This window comes from Eutrigla gurnardus (assembly GCF_963514095.1).
Source record: "Eutrigla gurnardus genome assembly, chromosome: 5".
NCBI lineage: Eukaryota > Metazoa > Chordata > Actinopteri > Perciformes > Triglidae > Eutrigla > Eutrigla gurnardus.
This window is the reverse complement of record NC_139919.1, coordinates 15,517,500-15,540,785: the sequence shown is the minus strand read 5'-3', so window position 1 is coordinate 15,540,785 and position 23,286 is coordinate 15,517,500. Positions and strand designations below refer to the sequence as shown.

At 42.0% G+C, this 23,286-nt stretch overlaps 1 protein-coding gene across 1 annotated transcript in view; it reads right to left on the bottom strand.

Moving 5' to 3' along the window:
- The window catches only part of slit3 (slit homolog 3), a 227,439-nt gene that overhangs the window by 79,060 nt on the left and 125,093 nt on the right, over positions 1–23,286 (bottom strand). The window contains 1 exon segment of the mRNA XM_084009985.1: positions 8,884–8,955. Within this exon segment, the coding sequence (XP_083866111.1) occupies positions 8,884–8,955 (72 nt within the window).

Sequence of the window (23,286 nt, the reverse complement as noted above, 5' to 3'; positions counted from 1 at the left end):
CCCCCCAAAACACACCGCTTATGGAGGTAAGGTTTCTCTGCCTCTGTCTCTCCTTTATTTTATTGTTTTTTTGTTTGGTTTATCTTAATTTATGCTCAATTATTATGGTTTTGAGTGTTATTTGATGTTTTTTTGTTGCTGAAGAGTTTTATTTGGTTCTTATATTTGATCCTGATGTTATATATTTTGAGATTCACAAGTCAACTGTCCACTAAAATGACAAATATTAACATAACATTGTTGAATTTTTCATAATAAAAGACCAGCCTCTCCTGATCTCGGAAACAACTGCAGTGTAATCAAAACAACATAATCAAACACAATGAATAATAAATGGTATGTAAACAAACTAACTTTGTGTTTTCCTGCTATTCAACCATCCTCCTTATGACACGTGAACACAGCGATGTACAGAAAGACTTCACGGTACGGCACAGGAAGGCTGGCTTTCATTCAACACTGGCACTCAGCATTAAATCCACTCTCACTGAGTAAAAACACACTCACTCACGCTGGCACACAGTCATTAGTCGCTACAGGAGGAATGCCTACCATCTGCGCTGACATGATTGCTAAGCCGAGGAATTCTCGGGAATCAAACCGACAAAGTGGATCGAGCGGCTCTTCTGCCAAATAGAAAGACTGTGTTTATCACATAATTACATTTCCACTTCTGCTGTGTTTATTGGCCTTACAAGTTTGAGCATATACAGCTTTGACCATCAAAGGCTTTAAAAAAGAAACAAGCTGAAATCAAAGTATTAAGAGGAAAGCCGACCGTGGGGTTGTTGAGTTTAACGGTCATGGTGCTCTTCTCAGTCATGCATTGGAGGAAAGTCTTCTTCCAGTCGCCCTCAACGTGTTTGTGGAGGCATCGTGGCTTTGACCGTCAAAACACATCATGGAAATATTTGTCGGAAAAGCTGTATATTTTGTTCTCTTTATTAATCAGAGCACATTTCTCAGCCATGCATCAATAGGACACCCTCTAACGAATCCCTTTCATATATTTATGTGACACAAACTGTTCTGGACATGCATCCTTGCATGAGTCTGACCTTTGTAATGGATAGGGAGCGCAAAGAGTTGCTGTATTTGTTGTTTTCAACAAGCAAGTTCCAAATGACCAAATGGGTTTCTGAACTTTGGCACTAAAACGGTGCTTCACAAGCTCGCATTGAGATGAAAAGGACTGTTGAGTAATCATGATGAATCTTTGTGTTTAATGTTAACAATGAACACAACGGGACTCGCTGTCATGCATCAATAACGGTTGGCCATTAGGAAAACCACTTGTTTAGAATGAGTGTGTGGCTCTAATTGACTCTGATAGGTGTTTAATGACAAATATGCAAAGTCCACACTGGCATGCGATCTGTTCATGGTTTTAAGTGAAAGAATATTGAGTCAAGTGTGGGTTCATCTCTGTGTTTGTAGATGACGGAGAGATGATTTCACTTTGTAAAAGATTTGAAAGGACGCTGGTTTTGGCACTTTCAGTGGAGGCAAATGAAACGACAGCTGTGGTCATACAACATAATCAATGCTACTAATTCCTGGCGGGCCATCACAGAACAGACACAGAGGAATGTCAATGGATTGACTCGTCTGCTAAAACAAACACTAACACTGAGTTGAGCAGCTTGATTTGTTGCCATTTTTTAAATGATGTTTGGTAGACAATAGTTAGCTTTTATACGGTTTCAGTTTCATTTTATATGTGTTACATAAAAATTATCACGACATCTCAAAACCAAGGAACAATCAAATGATCCGTCAATAACATAAATAAATGTACTTTTGTACTTTGTGATTTTATGACGATTCATTGTATTTTTTCTTCTTGAGGTTCTGGGGATATGTGTTTTCAATTCCTGATTTTGTGTTGTGTAACCTCCCTTGTGGATTTGTTGACTTGTATGCATTTTAAAGGTCCACATGTAGGGACATACTTATCCCTGGACAAATAAGCATTAAATGAAAACCCCCTTTGCATCCTGACTCTCATGAAAAAAAAAAACCCTTACCTATAGCACTTTGATCATAGCACTGTTGTACTTAAAGGTATGTTTTGCTGAACAGCTACTACTTTACTCAGACCAGGACCTAACACTTGTTCTATTTTTTAGCTCTCACTTTATCGGCAATGATATGTTGTGGTTTCTTTGTGTCTCTCTTTTGACAAATGTACTTAATGTAAGTCGCTTTGGACAAAAGTGTCTACTAAATGATCTAAATGTAAATGTAAATGACTTACCTCTGTGCATGAAGGGCACACTCATTCCTGCGTTGGCATTAAACATGGCATGCACATATAGTGTGTACTGCAGAATCAGACAATGCTGATCACTCACACCTTTCAGCTGGAGCACCCAGCTGAACAGACACTCTGCTAAAGGGCACCTTTCATGCTTGACGCTAAGAGAAGCTGCACCTTCATTTCCACCCACAGTCTGTCAGCATGGCTTTAAATCACCCCTCTCAACAAAACTCTAACTCTGTATTCTATTAGAGATTACTCTATTGGAGTTTTAGTGAAACACGTTAGTGCGTTCTTGTGGCCGTGGAAGTAAGTGACTGTTGGCGGGTAACGTTTTGTTAGCACAAAAGCCCTCGCGGACAAGCCAAAATGTGACTCTCGGAAATTGACTGGCAACTTCCCAGACTCACTCGTCTAATCTTCAGGCTATGGAAGCTTGCCTAAAATCACCAGAGCATGCTAATTTCCTTCTTTAATTTTTCACCGTGGCAGTCTTAACGTTTATCTTCATCACAAGGCTGGAGGAAAAAGAGGGATAAAATTGGAAAAGGTTGGGCTTGAAGCCACACTATGACAACGGGTTATAACAGCTTTTATGCAGGCTTAGAATCAGAGGAACTAAACGGCGACTGTTGAACATATTGATGCTCATGTTTCTAGGCTACTGTGAAGGCCAGGATCTAGCTTTTCTGTTAGGTTTGTATACACACTGAAGGCTATAACTGATTCAGCTTGTTTTCATCCATCGGAGTGACTTACATTTACAGGAATTACTTTAATAATCAGCGATTAAAAATGTTGGTAAGAAAACAAACTACATACAAAACATGAATATATTTGATATTGCAGGGACGTAATGGGAATTTAATGACAACATTAGAAACGTGAGCAGAAGCAGAAAAAGGAGCTATAAATATATGTAATTTAAAACAAAATATGAAACTAAAACTAATGGAGTTATAGCTCGTTTTGAGCCTACATTTGCATTTCCAGGCCTATTATCAGCCACTCAGTCGAGGTCTCCGTCCTAAGTAAATGTTGTCTATCTGAAAGCCTCGTGGTCTGGAAACAACAAAAGGGCCAAATTGAGTCAGTCAGTCAGACATTTGTTCCATCAATAATTAATGCCTCCCTGCTCTCCTCCCTCTGATCCTTTCAATCTATTTTGTATCACTGGTCTCTTTATTTAACCCACATCACATCATGTTTGAAACTGCGGTTCCGTCTCCTCTACCGTTTCTCTGTTGCACTCTGACGTCCTCGACACCTTTCTGTCCTACATCTCTCTTTTCTGACTGCAATAGCGGCCTCTTTTTGTCTGATCTGCTGTTCCGATTTGTTTTATCTTATGTGTTTCTGTCTGTACGTCAGATGTCTCTCTCCTTCCTCTCACTACCATTTATCTTTCTAAATGCACCACCATCTGCCTCTCATCTCTGGATTTCCCTACTTCCCTTCCTATCTGTTGTATCTCTCCGCCCCAACCCTCTCTTCAGGTCCAACAGCAGATAAATAAATGATGTCCAGGAAACTGGCTGCATTTACAACACTGATACTACACGCCTCGCTTTCTTTCCTCTCCCTCAAATCTCTCCTTCTTCCCTATTCCATTTTGTGAAGACCCTTTCACCTCTCCCCCAAATCTCTCTTGTCTCTCGCCTCTGCTGGCAAAAAAAAAAGAAAAAAAGAGCAGAAAGGATAGTTACTGCATTCCTTTCAGGTCTAAATAAATCATAGGCCAGCGCCGCCTTGCTTTTACAACGCCGATCCTCCACATTCATCCTGGCGGCCATGAAAGAGAGAGTAGAGGCGGGATGATGTGAGAAAGACACCATCGAAGGACAAGTGAGTAAAGGGACTGGATATCAAAGGCAATGATGAATGGAAGACTTCCTTTAATCATGTTCCTCTTTCTCCCTGAACCTATTTGGAAAGCTAAACTCTTCTGCTGCACCGGGACATTAAGATTAACAGCAATTCAGACCAGTTCACCCCAAACTTTAAGGCGTTTGTCTTCACTGTGATGTTTATGTTCTATTCCACGCAATCCTCAGCAGTACTACTTTAGGAAGTGTACTGACATGAAAGTGCTCTATATATCTTAAAGCCGCAGAATGCAATAATTTAATGCTTTCCTGTTTTTAAAACGAGGAATTCAGTTTGTTGAACAAAGATAAACAATAACACCTTTTAGACGCATTTCATTTCATATTGTGATGTGCCAAATATTTTATAAATCCTTTCAGACGCCTCGCAATTTTAATACGTTGTCTAATTTAATAAACAATTATAACAAGATTAATGAAACTAACAAGCTAAAATCCATTTAGCATTTTCAAAATGAACCTGACAGCCAAATATTCTGCTTCGACCCGTCAACGCTGCTCCTGTGAAACATATTAAACAGCTGAGATAAAGCCTAGTCTACCAAGAAGGAGCGGCTAATTAAAAATGACTAGATTAATTAATGTGGAGATTCGTTAGTGGCACACACACACACACACACAGGAAAACACACACACAGCGGCACGCTTCTTTCAATTAGCACACTAAATTAACACAAGCGGCTGAAACACACGTCATTTGCCTTCCAGCCAACAGACAGTCTCTCATAGAGTCCTCGTTCTAATTTCACACACACATTGAAACACGGAAAACAGCATTCACACACATACACACGTGTAGACGGACATCTTTTAGCTGTCATCATCTTAAAGCTATAGCAATGGTGATGGAAATATCACATATTTGGGACATCATTATGCACATCCAGTCGCAGTGAAACATATGGACTTTCAGGCTGCTCTCACTCAGCTTTTGTAGTAAAAAGTATGAAAAGTAAAGCACGATATTTTCGTATGATTTCCTACGTATTACACAGAGCCGTAGTCACGTAAACGATGCGCTTTATGCTGGTAGTTAGAGACCATCAGGCCTAAACCTGACCATAACCTTTGGGGGGTTTAGCTCAGGAGGTAGAGGTGGTTAGCCGGCGACCGCAAGATTGCCGGTTCGATCCCAGGCTCCTCCAATTCTAACCCTTACCTTAGTTTTTACCCTAAACCTAACCAACAAACGAAAGATTGTATTCATTCACTGAAGGATTAATATGAGCACAAAATGCATATTTTTCGCTAGGAATGTCATCAAAACGTACTTTAATGCCGAGACAGCTTTAAAATGCTGCATTTTCCATTATGAATGAAAGGAATGGAAGCCATTTTTCACTGCAGGGAATCGCACATGCACACTGGTGTCATCTCGAAATTTGTAGGATAATACACGAAAAAATTTTACATACATTTTCGTACGTTTCCATACGAAAATTCATGAGAATACGTTGGGACTTTTATACTTGTGAGGACCCACACTGACGTAAATACGTTTCCTTGCCCCTAGCCTAAACCACACCTCCCCTACATGCTTTATCCCAGGTGTTACTCGTACTAGGGCTCCGCCTAACAAATACGTATACATTAAACATGTACTTGTTGAATATTCTTTCATTTAACTCTGAAAATACCAATAATGAGTCCAAGGTTACATCTTAAAATTGCTTGTTTTATTTCACCAACAGTCAAAAACAAAAGATATCGATATGACGTCATCACTCATGGAAAAGCAACAGCAATACCATAGAGCTTGGTAACAGATTGAAATACGTATCTACTAACAGATCGATTTAACTTAAGGTTTCAACTTAAGTTTTATCCTTAACTCTAAAAACCAACATTTAACTGGCAAACAGCGCGTTGAACAAGCAGTACAAGGGCACACACATGCATGCACATACACACACAGACACACACACACACACACACACACACACACGCAAACACACACACACAGAAGGCAACACACACCTACCTGATGGTGCAGTCACATGACCTCCAATCACTGTTATCTCCATCATCCCATTTTGTACTACGGTCACGAAACCAACCCCAAGAACAGATGGGGCTGTGTGTGTGTGTGTGTGTGCGTGTCTGTGCGCGTGTGTGTGTGTGAATACGCATACATCTCTCTGTGTGTGTTAAGATGCTTGAAATGAAGATCAGTCCAGCGGCAGAATTGCTTACTGTCATTCATGCCCTTTGCACACGTGCACAAGCGCTCACACACGCGCAAACAGACACACACACACACACACACACACACACACACACACACACACACACACACACACACACACACACACACACACACCTGCCTTTATTAAAACGTCACATTCAGTGAATATACTGTGTGCTGTCATGCTGTCTGCTGTGAATGGGAACGGCTGCGTATTTACAGTGAATTGTAAATCCTGCCGAGCACTCAGCTGTCAGAGTCTTATGAATTGCTAATATGTTGTATCTCGCGCTGCGGATCCCCCTCTATCTATCCGGCCCCTAACACTTCCATTGTGTGCTGGGCACAAAAAAAAAAAAGGAAAAAAAAGTGAGGCAGGGATATCAAAAAAGATAACTTTGCTGCAGGAAGAAGAAAGGTGGAAAAGGAATGACTGAGAGATGATAAAATAAACCTTCTATTGCAGCATTTGGACAACATTTGAAACCATATTAGTGCGGTACGGTATAATAAACCATTTTGCATATGTTTTCTGCTCTCTTTAATCATTTGCATTGGGCAGCACCAGACTGCACCAAGAACACTCACACAAGAAAGGCTGGACTCACCATGATGAAGCTGCTGCTGCTGCTGCTGCTGGGAGTCTCACTGAGCTTTTACATCACATTCCCTGGCTTCTTCTGTACATAATTATGATAAAAATGAGTTTAACCTCCTTCTTGATCACTTCATGTTTTTCAGATACAAGTGATTTAAATATCACGCCATGTACCCAATAAGAGTTTGGTGCTGGCAGATTCTCCATAAATTCTGCAGCTCTGATTTGTCTTCAGCAGATTTGATTCATTTTACATAATTGTGGTTTTAATATTCTGCCTCCCACAATGTTGCTGGGTACATTAGATCTTTATGTGACAATGAGACAGATTTACTCAGTTCGATTCTTCACTATTGAGCTGACAAAAAAACAACCCTTGATTATTGTCACAGTGTGTTGAAAACCATGAGAATCAACAACTGTGTGTGTTCTTGTGTGTGGCTTTATCTCTATGGACCTTCACCACATCCACAATTATCGATCAAATAGCCTTTATCTCTGTGCTATGTAACGGGGGACCGAGGTTGGGACAGAGCTGTCAGCCTTCTCTTCATTTTCTGGTTCTTTCCAAATCATCATTCTTCCTCTGCCTTCGTCTTTTTTGTCATTGTGCTCCTCTCTCTTCCTGCCTTATGCGCTGTACAAATGTGCCCTCCAATAAACATATTCAGCAACAATACCACTAATCTTTTCACCTAGCAGCATACAGCACAATGTGAATGCATTGCCAACATCCCTGCAGACGAATGAACCCTATTTCTTAACTTTTGCTCTCCAGCTCAGTGTGACGATGTAACCCTAAATATTTTAGTGCAAATACGGGAAATGCAAGCTTTGATTGTAATGAACTGAAGCTAAGGATTGGGTTCAGATGCACAAACCACAATGAAGCACAGCATCTGCTTCTGTGTGAGAGCAAAACCAAGCCATGGAAACATAAGTTTATTTGTGTAAAATGCACCTGACACAAACACACACACACACACACACACACACACACACACACACACACACACACACACACACACACACACACACACACACACACACACACACACACATTCATGTGTGGAGAAAAAAGTGGACACCTTTCCCCGACACAGCCTCGCGCTGCACAGTCACCAGTCATCCCTGTGAGCATGGTGATAAATGAGCAGCTCGAGAAATATGGACAGCTCAGACGCACAAACTTGCACACGGTCGCACACACACACACACACACACACGCACACACACACTTAATCACACACACACAGCTGGAAGCAAATACGCATCGACATATTCTCTCCCATATGCAAAGGGAATCATCCACAAGCACTCACACACACACGGTGCAGAGGAAGCGCAAAAACCACAGCAGGTGGCAGCCGCATTATTTTCCCTGTTTCCCCGCGCGTCTTTGTGCGCGTGTCAGTGTATTGTAAGTCAAGGACAACACATTTACCGGTCAATCGACAGGTACTCTGTGTTTCATCCCTGCAAGCCACACACACAAGCACTTAGACGTGCACTTCAGCTCACACACACACACACACACACACACACACACACACACACACACACACACACACGGGTAGCGCAGAAGATAATTCACAGACAGAAACTACATTTTCTCAAGGGAAAGATGTTTAAGTGGCTTTTCTTACACGGAAGGCATATGGAAGACATGTATGAAGATGATGATGAATGATGAGATAGAAAAGTAGATGAAGAGGAAAGAACGAGGGATGATGTGCAAGTAAGAGGAGAAGATACGAGATGAATAAAAAAGCATGAAACGATGAAGAAACTGAATAAGACGGGAAACATAACAATAGGAGGAGAGAGCAGGACGGATCCGTGCTTCACAGACAACACATGGAAGGGGGGGGGGGGGGGGGGAGAACGGGAGGAGAGGAGGATGGCAGAGGAGGAGAAGAGAGCCAGAGGAGGACCGGGGTTTCTCTCTACTTACAGAATCTCCAGATCGCGCAGCGCTCGGAAAGCTCCATCTTCGATGCAGCTGATGTGGTTGCTGTCCAGTTGCCTGCGCCGAGCACACAAACACAGATGAGAGAGAGATGGGAGAGAGTCAGGCACAAGTCTGCAAGGTCCGCTCAGCTGGGGGAGGGACTAAGAAAAGACGGGATGCGTGACTGAGTGTGTGCGTGCGTGTGTGTGTGTGTGTGTGTGTGGGAGTGTGTGTGAGGTGATATCCCAGTAAGTGGGCTTTAGGAAGCAGGTAGGAGACACCGGCTTAAACTCTCCCCTAGACACTCACACACACACACACACTCTGTAGGCTTGCCCAGTCCAGACGATCGCACACAAGCTGAGGTTAAGTCTCTCACCTCAGCGCTGATACGGCCAGCCCTGAGGAGAGCTGGAGAGGAAAGAAGAGCACAAGAGAGGAGACCGGTGTGGTGAAGTGGCCTGTCTGGGCGTCAGCCTATCACCTCCCTCCCCTGCTGCACGCCCAGTGCACACTGGCCACCGGGAGAGGAAGGGACGAGAGAGGTAGACAGAGTTAAGGAGAGAGCGAGCGAGCTGTTGCTACTAAAAGCCCACCCTGCTTGTCTGTTCTGTAAATATTAATTGCGTTTTCTCCTCTCCCATCCTCCTCCTCCTTCTCCTCCTCCTCCTCCTCTCCACTCCTCCCCCATGTCCTCTTTTATTCTTTTTCCCCCTCTCTCTGTAGTGAAAGAGGGAGTAATTTCATTACATTAGGCCAGCCAATCCATTAAGGGCCTTTTACCGGCTCTGTCACTGAAACAATTTCATTAAAAGGAAAGCCTCCGTAAATCAACCTACAGTCACGACTCTGCCTCGCTTTCCCGGTCTCCTTCCTTCCTCTCTATCTCCCCACTCCTCTCTCTCTCTCTCTCTCTCTCTCTCTCTCTCTCTCCTCGCTCCATGCCTCGTCCACCGGACTCCCAGATGCAACCTGCACCCCCACTGTCATCCATCCTTTGCTTTTACTTTAATTTGCTCAGCTCTAGGTATTCAACCCACCTCCCCGCCACCATCCATCCCTCCATCCATGAACCCAATAACCCCAAAACTTCCTCCCTCCTTCCTCCCCTTTCTCCCTCTCCTCCCATTCATCCATGCCCCTGTTTCTCCTCCCCCTCTATGCTTCTGCGGAGGAGCAGATGGGTGGATTGCCGATATAGCCATTTAGAAGTATCTAAAGTATCTGGTTTTATTTTCTATTTTCCTTTTTTTATTCAACCAGGAAAGATGACACACACACACACACACACATACACACACACACACACACACACACACACACACACACACACACACACACACATGCAACACAAACACACTCTTAATCAGGTGGAACCACACAGGTACATGGAAAAAAAGATGTTACCAAACACAAGCAGAAAAACATTCAAACACGCACTTTCAGAACACGCAAAAACATGTGTAATCATAAAGGTTGCGCACACACACACACACACACACACACACACACACACACACACACACACACACACACACACCATTACTGTCTGCTCTCCAGGCAATAGAAGATAAAAGCATATCACTCCACCTTAATCTTTTCCTCCTTGTCCCCATCTCATCTCTCTTCCACTAGATCCCTCCATCCCTAATCCTTTTTTTCCTTGACTTCATCCCCTCCTTTTCTTTTTTTCTCCCCCTCGTTTCCGAGCATCCATCTTCTCCATTTTTCATGTTCTCTTCCTCTCTCCATTCATAATCCATTCTTTTTTCTCCCTCTAGTGCCCTCTCATCTCCTCTCATGTCTAATTCCCCTTCACCTTTTCTTTCTCACACTCCATCTATCCATTCCTAATCCATTTCCTCTCCCCCTTTTTGTTCTGTTTATCAACCTTTTAAATCTCCTTTTCTTCGTCTCTCTTTCTCTTCTCGGCACACTGCAGCACCTGCTATATCAGTCATGTCAGTTTTGAACCCAGAAGAAGGTGGTTTCCCAAAGCAGGAGCTGGATTTCCTCTGCGGGGCGATAGAAATTACATCAGGGCTTCTGGAGCGACGTATTCTTTGTTTTGTTTTTATATGTGCATCTTTGTATCGAGTGTGCGAGAAGAAGCCCTCAGAGTGTCAGAGAAATGTATTTACTCTGGCACACCACCTCAATATGTAAGCAGCAGGTTAAAGAAAGCCTCTATTGCAGAGACTTCCGACAAGAAAAATGCAACTTTAGAAAGTTTACTGTACATTGAGAACCATCATCTTATCACAGGAAAAAAAATGTCTCCTCCAATTAGCTCTACCACAATTGCAAACCAAAATTAGATCCAACACGGAACAGAAAAAGTCGCTCTACAAAATAAATTCTTTAATTTTAAGTTTTATCAGTACACTCTTATTTTGAAAAATGCTGTGCACAACAAGGTCATATAGTTTGCAGTGCAGCACATTTTTCCTGTATCTTACCTGTTGTTGACCAGCTGCTGGTCAGCGGTTGGCACCCAACCCATCAAATACCAAACAACTCTGCGCCCACAGGCCAGGATAATTATTTTTGGACCTCCAAGGGGCTTATAGAGACTGATGAGATGTTTTGATCTGCTTTGATGCAATGCAATTATATGTTCGAGGGGATTTAGGAGTAACCTGTTTACGGTCTTGCCACGCTGCACATGATTAATTGAGCACAATTTGTAAAGATTCTTCAGGTCATTGATGCGGAGAGTTCTGTATAAAAGGGTAGCCGGTTAGGATTGTGTGCTCTCGTTAAAAGCCACATTGTCAATCCAATACGTTTTTTACGTTTCTTTTTGGCTACTTGTTGGGAGGGAGCTGTGACTGTGAGCATCTGTTCAATGAATGGACTCTAAAATATATTGAGTCTGGGGATCATAATAACATAAGGCTATGCCATGTTTGTGTTTTATGTAATTAAAAGGCATGATATATTTTTTTTCTTCTTCAGGAAAGCAAACTGGCACACAGCCTGAGCAGCCATATGGAGATGCATGGCACTGGCAAGGTCGACTGTAGTTATTAAAGCCATTCTATTTTCTTTTTGTAACACATAATATGAAGGGGAGGGATATCCTACGGAACCAAATACTTGTATCTAGTAAACACATACTGGAACAATATCACTCCTCACAATGTACGTCACTTAAGACCGCCTCAAAGCAAACAGCAAAATGTTGGGTCTATGGAAACATCTTTAAAAAATGTATTTGTCACTTGCAATTGTCACTTAAATGTATATTTCAAGCAGTATTGTTTATTCAAACTGTAAAACATGTATTCAAATATCAATACAACACCTAAAATTATATAACGCTCACATGTATCATTATTGTAATGGTCTTATGGGTCATTTTGAAGTCCCTCTCATGACTTCCTGTTACAAGTCTAGGGGATTCCCACCTCTGGAGAGCTAAGAGCTGCCAGTCAGGTTGTGAGATGTCTTTAATTCTTAAAATGTAACTAACTATACGGGACGGTGTTTTGATCATTTCAAGAACATACTCCTCACGCTCTTCCTACAAATGAGAATAACTGGTGCATTCACATTGGCAGCCATGCACTTCATCTTCTGTCCCCGTCCACAGTAAACGATTCCATCATCTGATATGATTGGATTCCTCTGACAGCTTTGTTCACCAAGGACCCTGATTAGCAGTGACATGATTGGTATCAATCTGGGATGAGGGTGTACTTTGTGTGTCTGCATGTCAGTGTGTGTGTGCTCTCCATATTTGTATCATCCTGTTGCATTCATAGTCCTTGTGTGTGTGTTCAGAACGGGGGTCATATAATTAGTTAGTGTGTTTAATCGTGTCTATCATAAGGCCTATTGGCGGACTGATTCAATGCTTCCCTCTGCTACCATCTGGAGCACACACACAGCAGCCCTGCCACTCCACGAGTCCATCAGTAAGCAACCGCTCCAGACTGAGTAATTAATGAAAGGACAGGGGGAGGGGAGGGATACACTCACTGGGTTCCCATCCAATCCATATAGACAAATAAGGCTTCATCAAATCTGGAAATGACTGTAAATAGCACAATTTGACTGGAAATGACAAACAACGTTTTCCTATTCGTGTGACACAGGACATTTTTTGTCGATAAAGAAATTACACAACGAATAGTGATGGCGAGTTATTGGAAACACATTTAATAAACAGTGATGGGATGTGGCTCCTTTTATTTCAACATTAGGGCAATTGATAATTTTGTATGTATTGTACTTTTTCAAATACTGCATTGCGAGATAAATGACAACAGAAATAACAACTTTCCAAAATGGGTGCATTATAAATAGGTACTACTTATTGAATAGTTACGTTGCAGGTAGTTTCTTGCTGAGAGTTGCAACATAGCTCTGTCATCAAGTATAGTTACATCAATTTGGGCTATTTTCATGAATTCTAGTTCTATTACAAGAAGCCAATGTTGGCTGAAAGAACAGAAGTCTCCTGTGTCTAAATTTTTATTGCGCCATCTATCCACCTTGACCTCTTGGACTTTGTTGCTCACAAAACGTCACCTTACTTCATCCTTTGCTCCTGTCATAAATACTTCGGCCGCTGGAGGGCTTCTCGGAAGGAGAGTCTCGTAAAACATTTGTGTGTCTTGCTATTCACAGTGAATACAGCTCAATGAAATTCACCGAGCACCTCTGGGTGATGTTATGAACTCAGACAGGACGCCGCTTGATTAACCGTCGAATTCGGGGCTTCCACAACATCTACAAAGCAGCAATAATGGTCATTTCAGCCATGATTAATGAAACATTGTCTATGTCTACATCGAGGAAAGTCGAGCACGAGTGACGTGAATAAACCCAACAGATCCTGCGGACAAACGGTTGCTAGGCGAGTGCACGTTTGGATAGAAACCAAGAAAGATGAGCAATGCGCAAATGAGTAACCGTCACCGGGGTTAATGGGTTGAAGAGAGAAACTGAAAGAGGGAAGGTAAATGGTATGAGAAAGGGTAGAGAGGAGCTGGTGAAAAGGTTTAAAAGAAAAGATACCTAGAAGGAAGGCAGGAAGGAGACACAGAGCACTGGGAAATATGAGAGAGAGAGGAGGGATGAAATAAATAAAATGGTGGACCATTGGAGAAAGGGAAAGCAAAGGACCAGAAGAGAGAAGGAGCTATGAGATTGAAAAAAAAGCCAAAAAGTAAAGCATGATGGAAGGAAACAATAAAAGACATGGACGAAAGCAAAGGTGTGACAGATGGAAGTGGATTTAGGACGGATGTGTTGGGAATGTAGAAGTAGTAGTGACAAGCTGATGAGACAGTCACCTTCTCTTTCTGTCCCTATCACTGCTGTTAAACAGTCTCTATATGATATTCGTGCACTGGATGGCAGCAAACAAATATTTCCAATGTACAGATATAGTGAAGTAATGAGCACAGAATTAAGTCACTCTCCCTCTGTGTGTGTTGTTATACTTCTCTGTGCTTCGTCTACATAGCCTGCACTCATAGGGGTTACAGCTGCTGACATCATCTCTTCCTATCTAAATCAACATAATATGACTAAGACGGCTGTAATGTTGACTCCAAAAGCAAATGTCGGGAAAGTTTAACGCACTGCCGATTAGGATTAATGCAGAGTGGATGGACATCTGCAATGGCTGCATGTACTGTAGCTTCCATGCAGTCAGTGATGATTTGCCCAATACTGGCCTGGCTCTGACTTGCAAATGAGTTCTCTGCTGTTAGGGATGTTCAAGGGTACAGGAAGCCATGTGCATGTTTTATAATTATAAAGGTTGTTTCAGACTCAGACACGTGCAGTCAAGGACACCACGTGGCTGTCCATCCAAGCCTTCTTTTGTGCATCGAATTCAACAAATTGAGTATAAACGGATTTCAGAATTGTATAACTCTCTTCAGTAAACAGTGAAACAAGAAGGAAACACTTCTTCAAGTTCAAATGATATCAAGGCAAAGGAGCTACATGATGATGTGTTCATGTCCTGAGGATTCTGTGATAATTAAGTACAACGTTGTATATGTTCAAATGTAATCTGGTACATTTTTTACATTTCGAGATTCTGAATACAGTTGTTTGAAGGATATGTTTTGACAGCACTATCAAATATATATTTGAGAGGGAGTTGTGACCTGGTTATCTTACAAAAGTACCTCTATTATAATTCAATTAAAACTACATTTACAGTGATTCCTTTCCTAATCATTTGAATTGAGTGTTTTTCTGCAAATAACCTTTTGATGGGAAGTTGAAATTATTTTATGGGACAACAGTGTAAAAAGTTATTGTGGGGCACTTTAATTTAACTAAATGGGTTTAGTTTGGACGGTCTTTTCTCTGATGCATAATTTGACTTTTGCTCTTTAATAAAGCAAAAGTAGTTCTTCTTATCCGACAATCTGATTGATTGATAAAGTAATCGGTGGAATAATTGACTGCTAATATAATAGATAGCTGAGAGCTGATACTAACTGCCTTTTACTCTGAGTGAATGTAAATTCTACATCAAAACTGTATCTCAAAACCCATCACTGTGTTGAAAAGGTAACCGTTTGAGGGATCCCGTCTAGCTAAATAGCTTACAATTCAGAGCTACTGACATTTTCTCCCTCCTTGGTCTCGGTTAGTTAAGACCTTTAATGAATAAGCCACATCCTGCCATTTGAAGACGTGTGCAGAGGGTTGGTGTAAGGCAAAGAATGATGGGAATCTGAGTAAAGGATTTCAGGAAGCAGGAAATCCTGTGTTCTTCCTCTATTCTTTTCATATTGGTGCAAGGCTTTGCATGCTTGATCTGGGAAGAAATGACACTGTGAAGTATGTGTGCATCACCCCTCCCAGTGTCACCTTCATTTAAAGATGTTCTGCCTCAAAAGCATGGCCATTATTTATCTTTTTTTTTTTTAGATATATCTTCAAACACACTCTTGCAAGATATATGTCTGGCTCTATAGCTATGCATTGTTGGAATTGTGGTAAACATTAAAAAAAGTGAAGGCAAACATCTGCAATGACAGAGACACACAACAATGCAGGTAAGAAACTGTGTGTGTGTGTGTGTGTGTGTGTGTGTGTGTGTGTGTGTGTGTGCGCCCGCAGCCGACACAATGTTCTCACCTCTCTCAGAGGCGCTGTAGTCATAATTCAAACAAACGGCCATCCTGCACTGCATTGTGGGTAGGGGAGCGTGAAGTGTGGAGGCGTTTTACGAGGGAGAAGAGAAAGGAGGAGAAAGGATGACAGGAAGGAGAAAGGTAAAGGAGTAAAGCCATGGGGTTGCTTCTTGTTTTTGGTCTTACACCGTTACTGATACAGTAAGGTTGTGTTGTTGGAAGGAATTACATTCTTCCAGAGCACCTGAAGGTGCTACAAGTGTGTAGATGTCGGGCATGGGTGGATCCAGTGGGATAGATGAATTACATTTTATCACAATAAAAAAAAAAGTGGGCAGAGTGAGAAGGCAGGCAGATGGAAAACAAGGTACAATATGAGGACGTGATGGCTACAGAAGATAAAAAAGCGTGTCAGTGTGGGCACTGAGGTGTAATGGCAGGGCATATGAAACAGCTGTATCTGATCTGATGCGTCCATGCTCCACCGTAAGCCCGACTACAGCTACATGCCTCCCAGCATGACTGACTCGCACATGTTGTGATTTAAGCGTGAGCACAACTGTACACATACAGCACCTGTGGTTGATCACGTTTGTCCTGGTCTCCTCGTAGCAGAAACCAGCTACTGACTACCGTAGCAAAACCTTTAGATAGCTTTTGAAATGAGGTTTAAACAGGAGTCTTCTGAATCTCATGTCATTGAAATGCATGACATATATCTACACGTCAGCTGAAAGCCGTTGTTGAAGATTATTCTACTTCTGTTGTTGGCTGTGACCGGTTTGATGTACAGGTCCAGTGGGGTTTACTGCATCAGGCTGGTGGAGGTTGTCGTCACTTAGAAAGGTATGCAAAAAACACCATCAATATTCTTTCCTATGACTACATAAGCTTGCTGTATATTATAGGACACCAAATAAGTTCATGTTTGATGTAAGTCAATCCCAAAGTCTGGGTCGGGCCCAGAGGTGGAGTGGGTTGCTGGTGGTTTTTGTAGAATTTCTTGTTTTTTTCTTCTTCCGTTTGTTTAACATTAACTGAAGTACAAATTTGAGCCAGATGAAGGAGCCTGAATGTTCTTATTTTTCTGATAAGTGTATCATCTTGTCTAATATGAAAAGCTAGCATACATCGTTTCTTTTCTTTTTTTTCTAGAGTAAATAAACAAGTTTAGTTGGTGTACAAAATGTGTAACATTTCAACATTACCACCGGTATCATTAACACTTTAAATGATCTCTCACTACTTTTTAGTCTTTGCTGCTATTTGATTTTTATCTTTGTCAATATATTGAGAATTATTTAATTGCTTTAAAATTGTTTGTCGTAATATTATGTTTGTCAACCAGCTTGCCTCAAATTGCACCCTGAGGGGATTGGATGCATTGTGACAACACCCATAGTTAAGAGTATTTTATTTTATTTTATTGAACTCACTGATGTCTTTGGGGAAATTGCACGAAGGGGTGAATGTCTTTGTTGAACATTCTGCACATGGCTAATTAAACACCACATGGCATGCAGCGCATTTTTAAAGACGTCTTTATTTCTTTGACACTAAATGAACAAATAATGCATGCCTTGCAACAAAATCCAGTTCAATTAAGGGTTGACACCATTTGCATGTGTCTTGTTAGCTGGAGTGTTTGTCGGCCAAAGAGACAATGGTCAAACGTGGAGACTTCAATGCGGCGAATGGCTTTTCTAATGAATATGTTTTACAGAACATTAAGACTGCATTAGGTACAGTTGCAATTTGGTGAAGTTAACATCATTTAAATTATCTGAAATCATTTCACTTCAGCATGCTGCCCACACCACAGACTGAATGTTATTCTTCTTTAAGTCTTGGTCATGGAGGTGGTGGTGCAAAGGGTCAGTCCGTTTTCTGTGGACGGAAAGCTCGCTAGATATTGTTTAGCTGCTACTTTCATATGTCTCTCTATTTCCTTCATGTGTGCAGAGGGAACCTGGCACCACTGGGCAGTATATGGCACCTTGTTTCCCCCGCTGCATCCTGAATTTCCTATGAGCATAGGTGCTCGATGCCAGAGGAACCACACTATTGAACGTTCACTGGTGTGGTTAACATGATGACGGTTCTGGCAAAGCAAGACACGGCCAGACAAGACAAGACATGGCGAAATGAGATTAAATGATATAAATTGGATTAGATATCATACGAGAAGACAAGCATCCAGAATATGACGTACTGCAGAGAGAAAAAAAAAAAACTAAAACAAAGAGTGTATTACAGGAATGTTGGCACGGTGCGGCCAAGCCAATCTAACTCTACGTTTACCTTTATCATGTGTAGTTTGACTGACAGGTTGAGTTTAGGGGGATGACAGAACCAGCAGTCAGCACAATGTATGGGGGAGCACACATGTACACACACAAACACCTCCACACAGATGTATGGCATATACCTGTCTCCTTAGGTTAGCAGACGACTTCAGTAATCGTATTTGCCAGGTTCTTGGCAGTCTCAGCAAAGCAGTCAATCTGATAGCAGGGTCGAAAGGGTGTGTGTGTGTGTGTGTGTGTGTGTGTGTGTGTGTGTGTGTGTCTTTGAAAGAAGTGCAATAAATGGATACTATGCTAGCCACCAGGCAGCATGAAAGGGAACAACCAAGAGAGAGAGATAGAGACCATACCCTCTGAGAAATAGAGTGAGTGAGACAGAAAGGCCGAGAGACATAGATGCGGAGCAAGTGAGAGAGACGGAGGGAGGGGGAGGGAGATAAAGTGAGAGGGGAGGGGGGGAGACATACGAGAAAATCAATGCTGTGTCCACCAGGGACAGAATGTCATGAAGGTTTTTTTACTCTGTGGCATAATGGAGGGTTGGAGCCTTTTACTGCAGGAGTCACCTTGTCTAATGGAGGGAGGGAGGGAGGGAGGGAGGGAGATGGAAAAGGAGGATGAGAAGAATAGTGAGGGAAAAGTGTGAGAGAGGAAGAGAACTGAAGGGAGGGGGCTATTTGGGGTGAGCTGGTAGTGGAGGGAAGCTGAAAAGGAAGGAGGGATGGAAGGCAGAGAAAAGGGGAAAGATGGACTGACGAAAAAACTGAAGGGAATTGAAAGAGAGACAAAAGAGAAAGAGGGATGAAAGACGAGAGATTGACGGACAGATGATGGGATAAGAGAAACGAGAGGAAGAATAATGGAGGACGAGACATGAAGGATGGACTAGAGGCTGATGTGGTGATGACAGACGAAGGGAGAGAGCAGGAAGTGATGGAAGACAGAATGGAGGAAAAGATAAGTGATGCAATTGGAGAGGGAATGAAAACATGGGAGAAAGTGTTGTAAGAATTAAAGGAAGAATAGGGGAGAGGAGAAGGAGGAGGTGGAGGTGCTGTCAAATGTCAAAAGAACACCAAGAAGAATTGAATGATCTTTATGAGCCACTCATAATTTTGGCAGAAGAAAGTAAAATGGTGTACTTTGTAGGTCAAAGCAATTCAGTGCAAAACATTTTAACGGGGAAATCGACAATTTTACCGTCAAATTCGATCGACACGACTTTATAGCTGTGGCAGAAAGTGAAGAGCCATGTAGAATGGAGACATAGAGATAAAGGTATTGTAGGGGTAGCGAGTGGAATATATCCAATGTGCAAAGTCTGGAAACTAATTTAAAACATCGCCACTGCACACCGGAGCTGCTCAGTGGGACGACCGTGGGAGGCCGCAGTTAAACCGGGACGCTCTCAGGTGTAAATGTTAATGTATGGATCATGTGCTCAGAAAACCCACCCTGGATAAATAAAGACAGGCAAGGTGCAGCGACACTGCAGCTAAGATGTGATTTGCCGTTTTCTGGCACCGGACTGCAAGTAGTTGTGAAATACTCGGGTGAGTCTTAGGTCAGAGAGGTAAGGTGGTGCTCAGTGTTTAGTTTGGATTGTGTCTGATGTGAGACGAGTGGATCAGATGATCAGAGGCCGACCTGAACTCAAAGGTTTGGAGCTGGCTGACTCGCTCGCTCTCTCTCTCTCACACACACACACACACACACACACACACACACACACACACACACACACACACACACACACACACACACACACACACACACAGCAGTACAGAGTACAGAGTACAAAGTACAGGCACTTTCAGGCCCATTTAACTTAAGAGTAATAATCTCCTGTGGACTTTGGCGGCCATATTGAACTTACATCACACTTGGGAGAGGAAACTAAGCAGAAGAGCACATTCGCCTGTCGCCTAACTCTGAATTACTGATCTGTAGCAAGACGCATATTAATCAATTCACAGATTGCCAGTTGAAAAAGTGCCAGAAACGCGTAGATCTTGACAATTCAAGGACACATAAATTCACATTTTAAGGTCATTATACGGATGTACTGGAAATAAATTCAAGTGCTTGTGTTAATTATCTCCGCCAGGGGATTGTGTATTACGTAGACTGTGTTTGCGTGCGTGCATTAGTGCGTGTGCGTGCGTATCTCTGCGTCTGTCTATCCATGGCAAAAATCAAAAATCAAATTACTTCCGGACCTGTCGGCATAATATTTTCCATGCTCATTTAGGACCAATTGCTCAAGGACCTCTTGTGGTTGGGGTGATTCCATAGAAATAAAATAGGAGTAGAATGGACATTTAAATTCAAATCAGCATAGCAGGATTATCAGAGCGGCAGACATTTTTTTATGTCTACGGTTGCCATTGCAACCGTTCACAGCAGGCTGACTTCTATATAAACTAAACCCACTACAGCACGTTGTGGACTGAATGAGCTGAGCTTTTGCAGTTATGTGCGAAAGCACAGTGGAGTAGTAAGAATGATGTGGCATCTTTTGTGCACTATTGTTGCTTCACTGCTTGAGAAGACACCACTATTCACTCCATGTGTATTTTAGGAATATGGAGGATATTTTGATACTCTTTACCGCTAAGTAGGTTATCTCAGTAGGGAGCACATATCGATAAGCCACTGGAAAAACAAGTGCCGCACACTTTACGGCCCCACTGACATATGTAGTCACTATAGCAACCAACAAACATGTCCTTTTGTCCTGCAAGAAATACCACTGCAACTATTGCTTAGCATTAAGTAGACTGAACTGAGCTCTGACTACAAAGGAGCATCTCTTCTTATGTTGGTAGGAGGAGCACTCATTTGCTGTTAGCAACCAATGGGAGTCTTACAGTGTGTGTGGGTCACAGAGCTAACAGCTAACAGGGCTAATACAACTGACAGTCGGAGTGACAGTTGTTGTTCAAAGGAAGCCATAAACAGTCAACTTGAATCATTAGCTTGGTGCATTCAGGTGCATGGACTAAAATGAGGGCATATCTGTTTAGTGGATCATGCAAGTGAGAAACGCGCTAGTGGTCCAGACAGGGGGCGCTCATGGGTTGTATTCACTCAATCAAACACAACAGCGGTTATCATCAGACACACCTGGCTGGATCTGCACACAAATGCGCTTTTCAAGTGTTCTCTATGATTGCTAATGCTAGCTCAGCAGTGTTTTTGCCGGTGGGGTGAAATGCTGTGATGTCCGTGCCAACCCAAACCGGCCCGTTCTCTGTTGGTCATAAATGTATCTGAAGTCATTACTTTTATGTTGAGAAAACACTACTTTGATGTACAGGAGGGGGTTCAACATCACATAAAAATAACACGTGTGTGGAAAAAGGACTACTAAACAAATCTCTTCAGCAACTTAATCACAGATACAGACATTACGACCAGGGTTGGATGCTAATTAGCAGCACTTGTCAGCTATACAAAGCCAAACAGAATTTATGTGGTTGAGGAAAACATGCACCACAAGGTTCATTTAATAGCTGTTCTGGAGATTTTCATGACATCACATGACCATCGGCAGATGGAGTTTGCCCATTTGTGATGGAACTGCAGCTAAGAAAACAATTTCACCACAACTTCTATTTTGTGGCTGTTCTGGAGCTTTCCTTCGACTTCATTGGCATAATGGAATCAAATAAACGATGATTTATTTTCAGCCTGCTCCAGTCCAGCAAATAAATATGTCAAATAAATTTGGCATGCAATCAAACATGACCAGTCTTTTCATCAGTGATGGCTATGATAATATATGTACTTGTAATTTTAAATATATGACCACATATTAGGGCCGCTGTGGGCAAATTAAAAATATAATAATAATTACAGAGCCATGGGAGGGAGTAATAATCTGAGAAAAAACTCCGGAAACATTTTCCGAGATTAAAGTTTATTCATGGAAATAAAAACTTGAATATTCTCTGTGATTAAGGTGGTGAATTGAGGAGAAAAAACTCATATTACCGAGTAAAACTCTATTTTTGTCAACGGTTTAGCTTATTTTATTTACCCAGTGTACCCAATGTGGTTGCAATTTTCCCACATCTGGCATTTGTTAAAACAAGCGTGATTATTATTAGTTGTTCACATTGCAATGGAAAAGATCCCAATCATGTCCATCTAATTAAGCCGACGCATATAGTTCATTTGTTTGTTTTCTGCCAGTCAACACCAGTGGTGAAATAAGGCTCATGCAGCATCGAGACGGATGGGCTATTATCTTTTTGAAACTTGTACTTATCATGCTCTGCTCTGTCATACCAGTAATGACTGATACCGACCACAACAAACTTTAATTTACACAAAGAAGATTTGTGGAACAAATCAGCTTTTTCCCCCCAAGCATCATTCAGCTTTATTGTCCCATAGAGTTCCATTTTATCTTGTTTATCCCACAGAGTCTGTCTAGTAGTTTCCTATGCAGCATCAGGCCAGATTGATCAACCTTTATTGATGAGAAGCATCGATCAGGCAGGGTATTGATCACACTATTGGTGATTAGGATGTCATGAATAAATGACAGGGGGGTATTGAGTACTTGATGTGAGGACAAAAAACCCTCTCTGGACAGAGAAGTAAGTGTGGGGTGGAAACGGGAGGGGGGGGGGGGGGGGGGGGGCAGAAGCCATGAAAAGCAGAATGCAAAATATTCAGGAGGTGAAGGAAATAACAGACACATCATGTGAAACTAATCCAAAGCAAATTTGTGATTCAGAAATAAGATTTGACGCCATGTCGGGGAATAACACTGATTTGCTCCAACACTCTGTGATCAAATCTATAATATGCACACCATGGATACAGGTTGAAGGCATGCACCTGACATAAACTTCACATCCTTCCATGGCTTCGATGTTGGAAAAGTAATCTTAACCTTCACTATCTGACAAAATAACACGTACAATACACCACAGACTTCATGCTTTGGTGCCTACACCATTCCATTAAATGGAAAG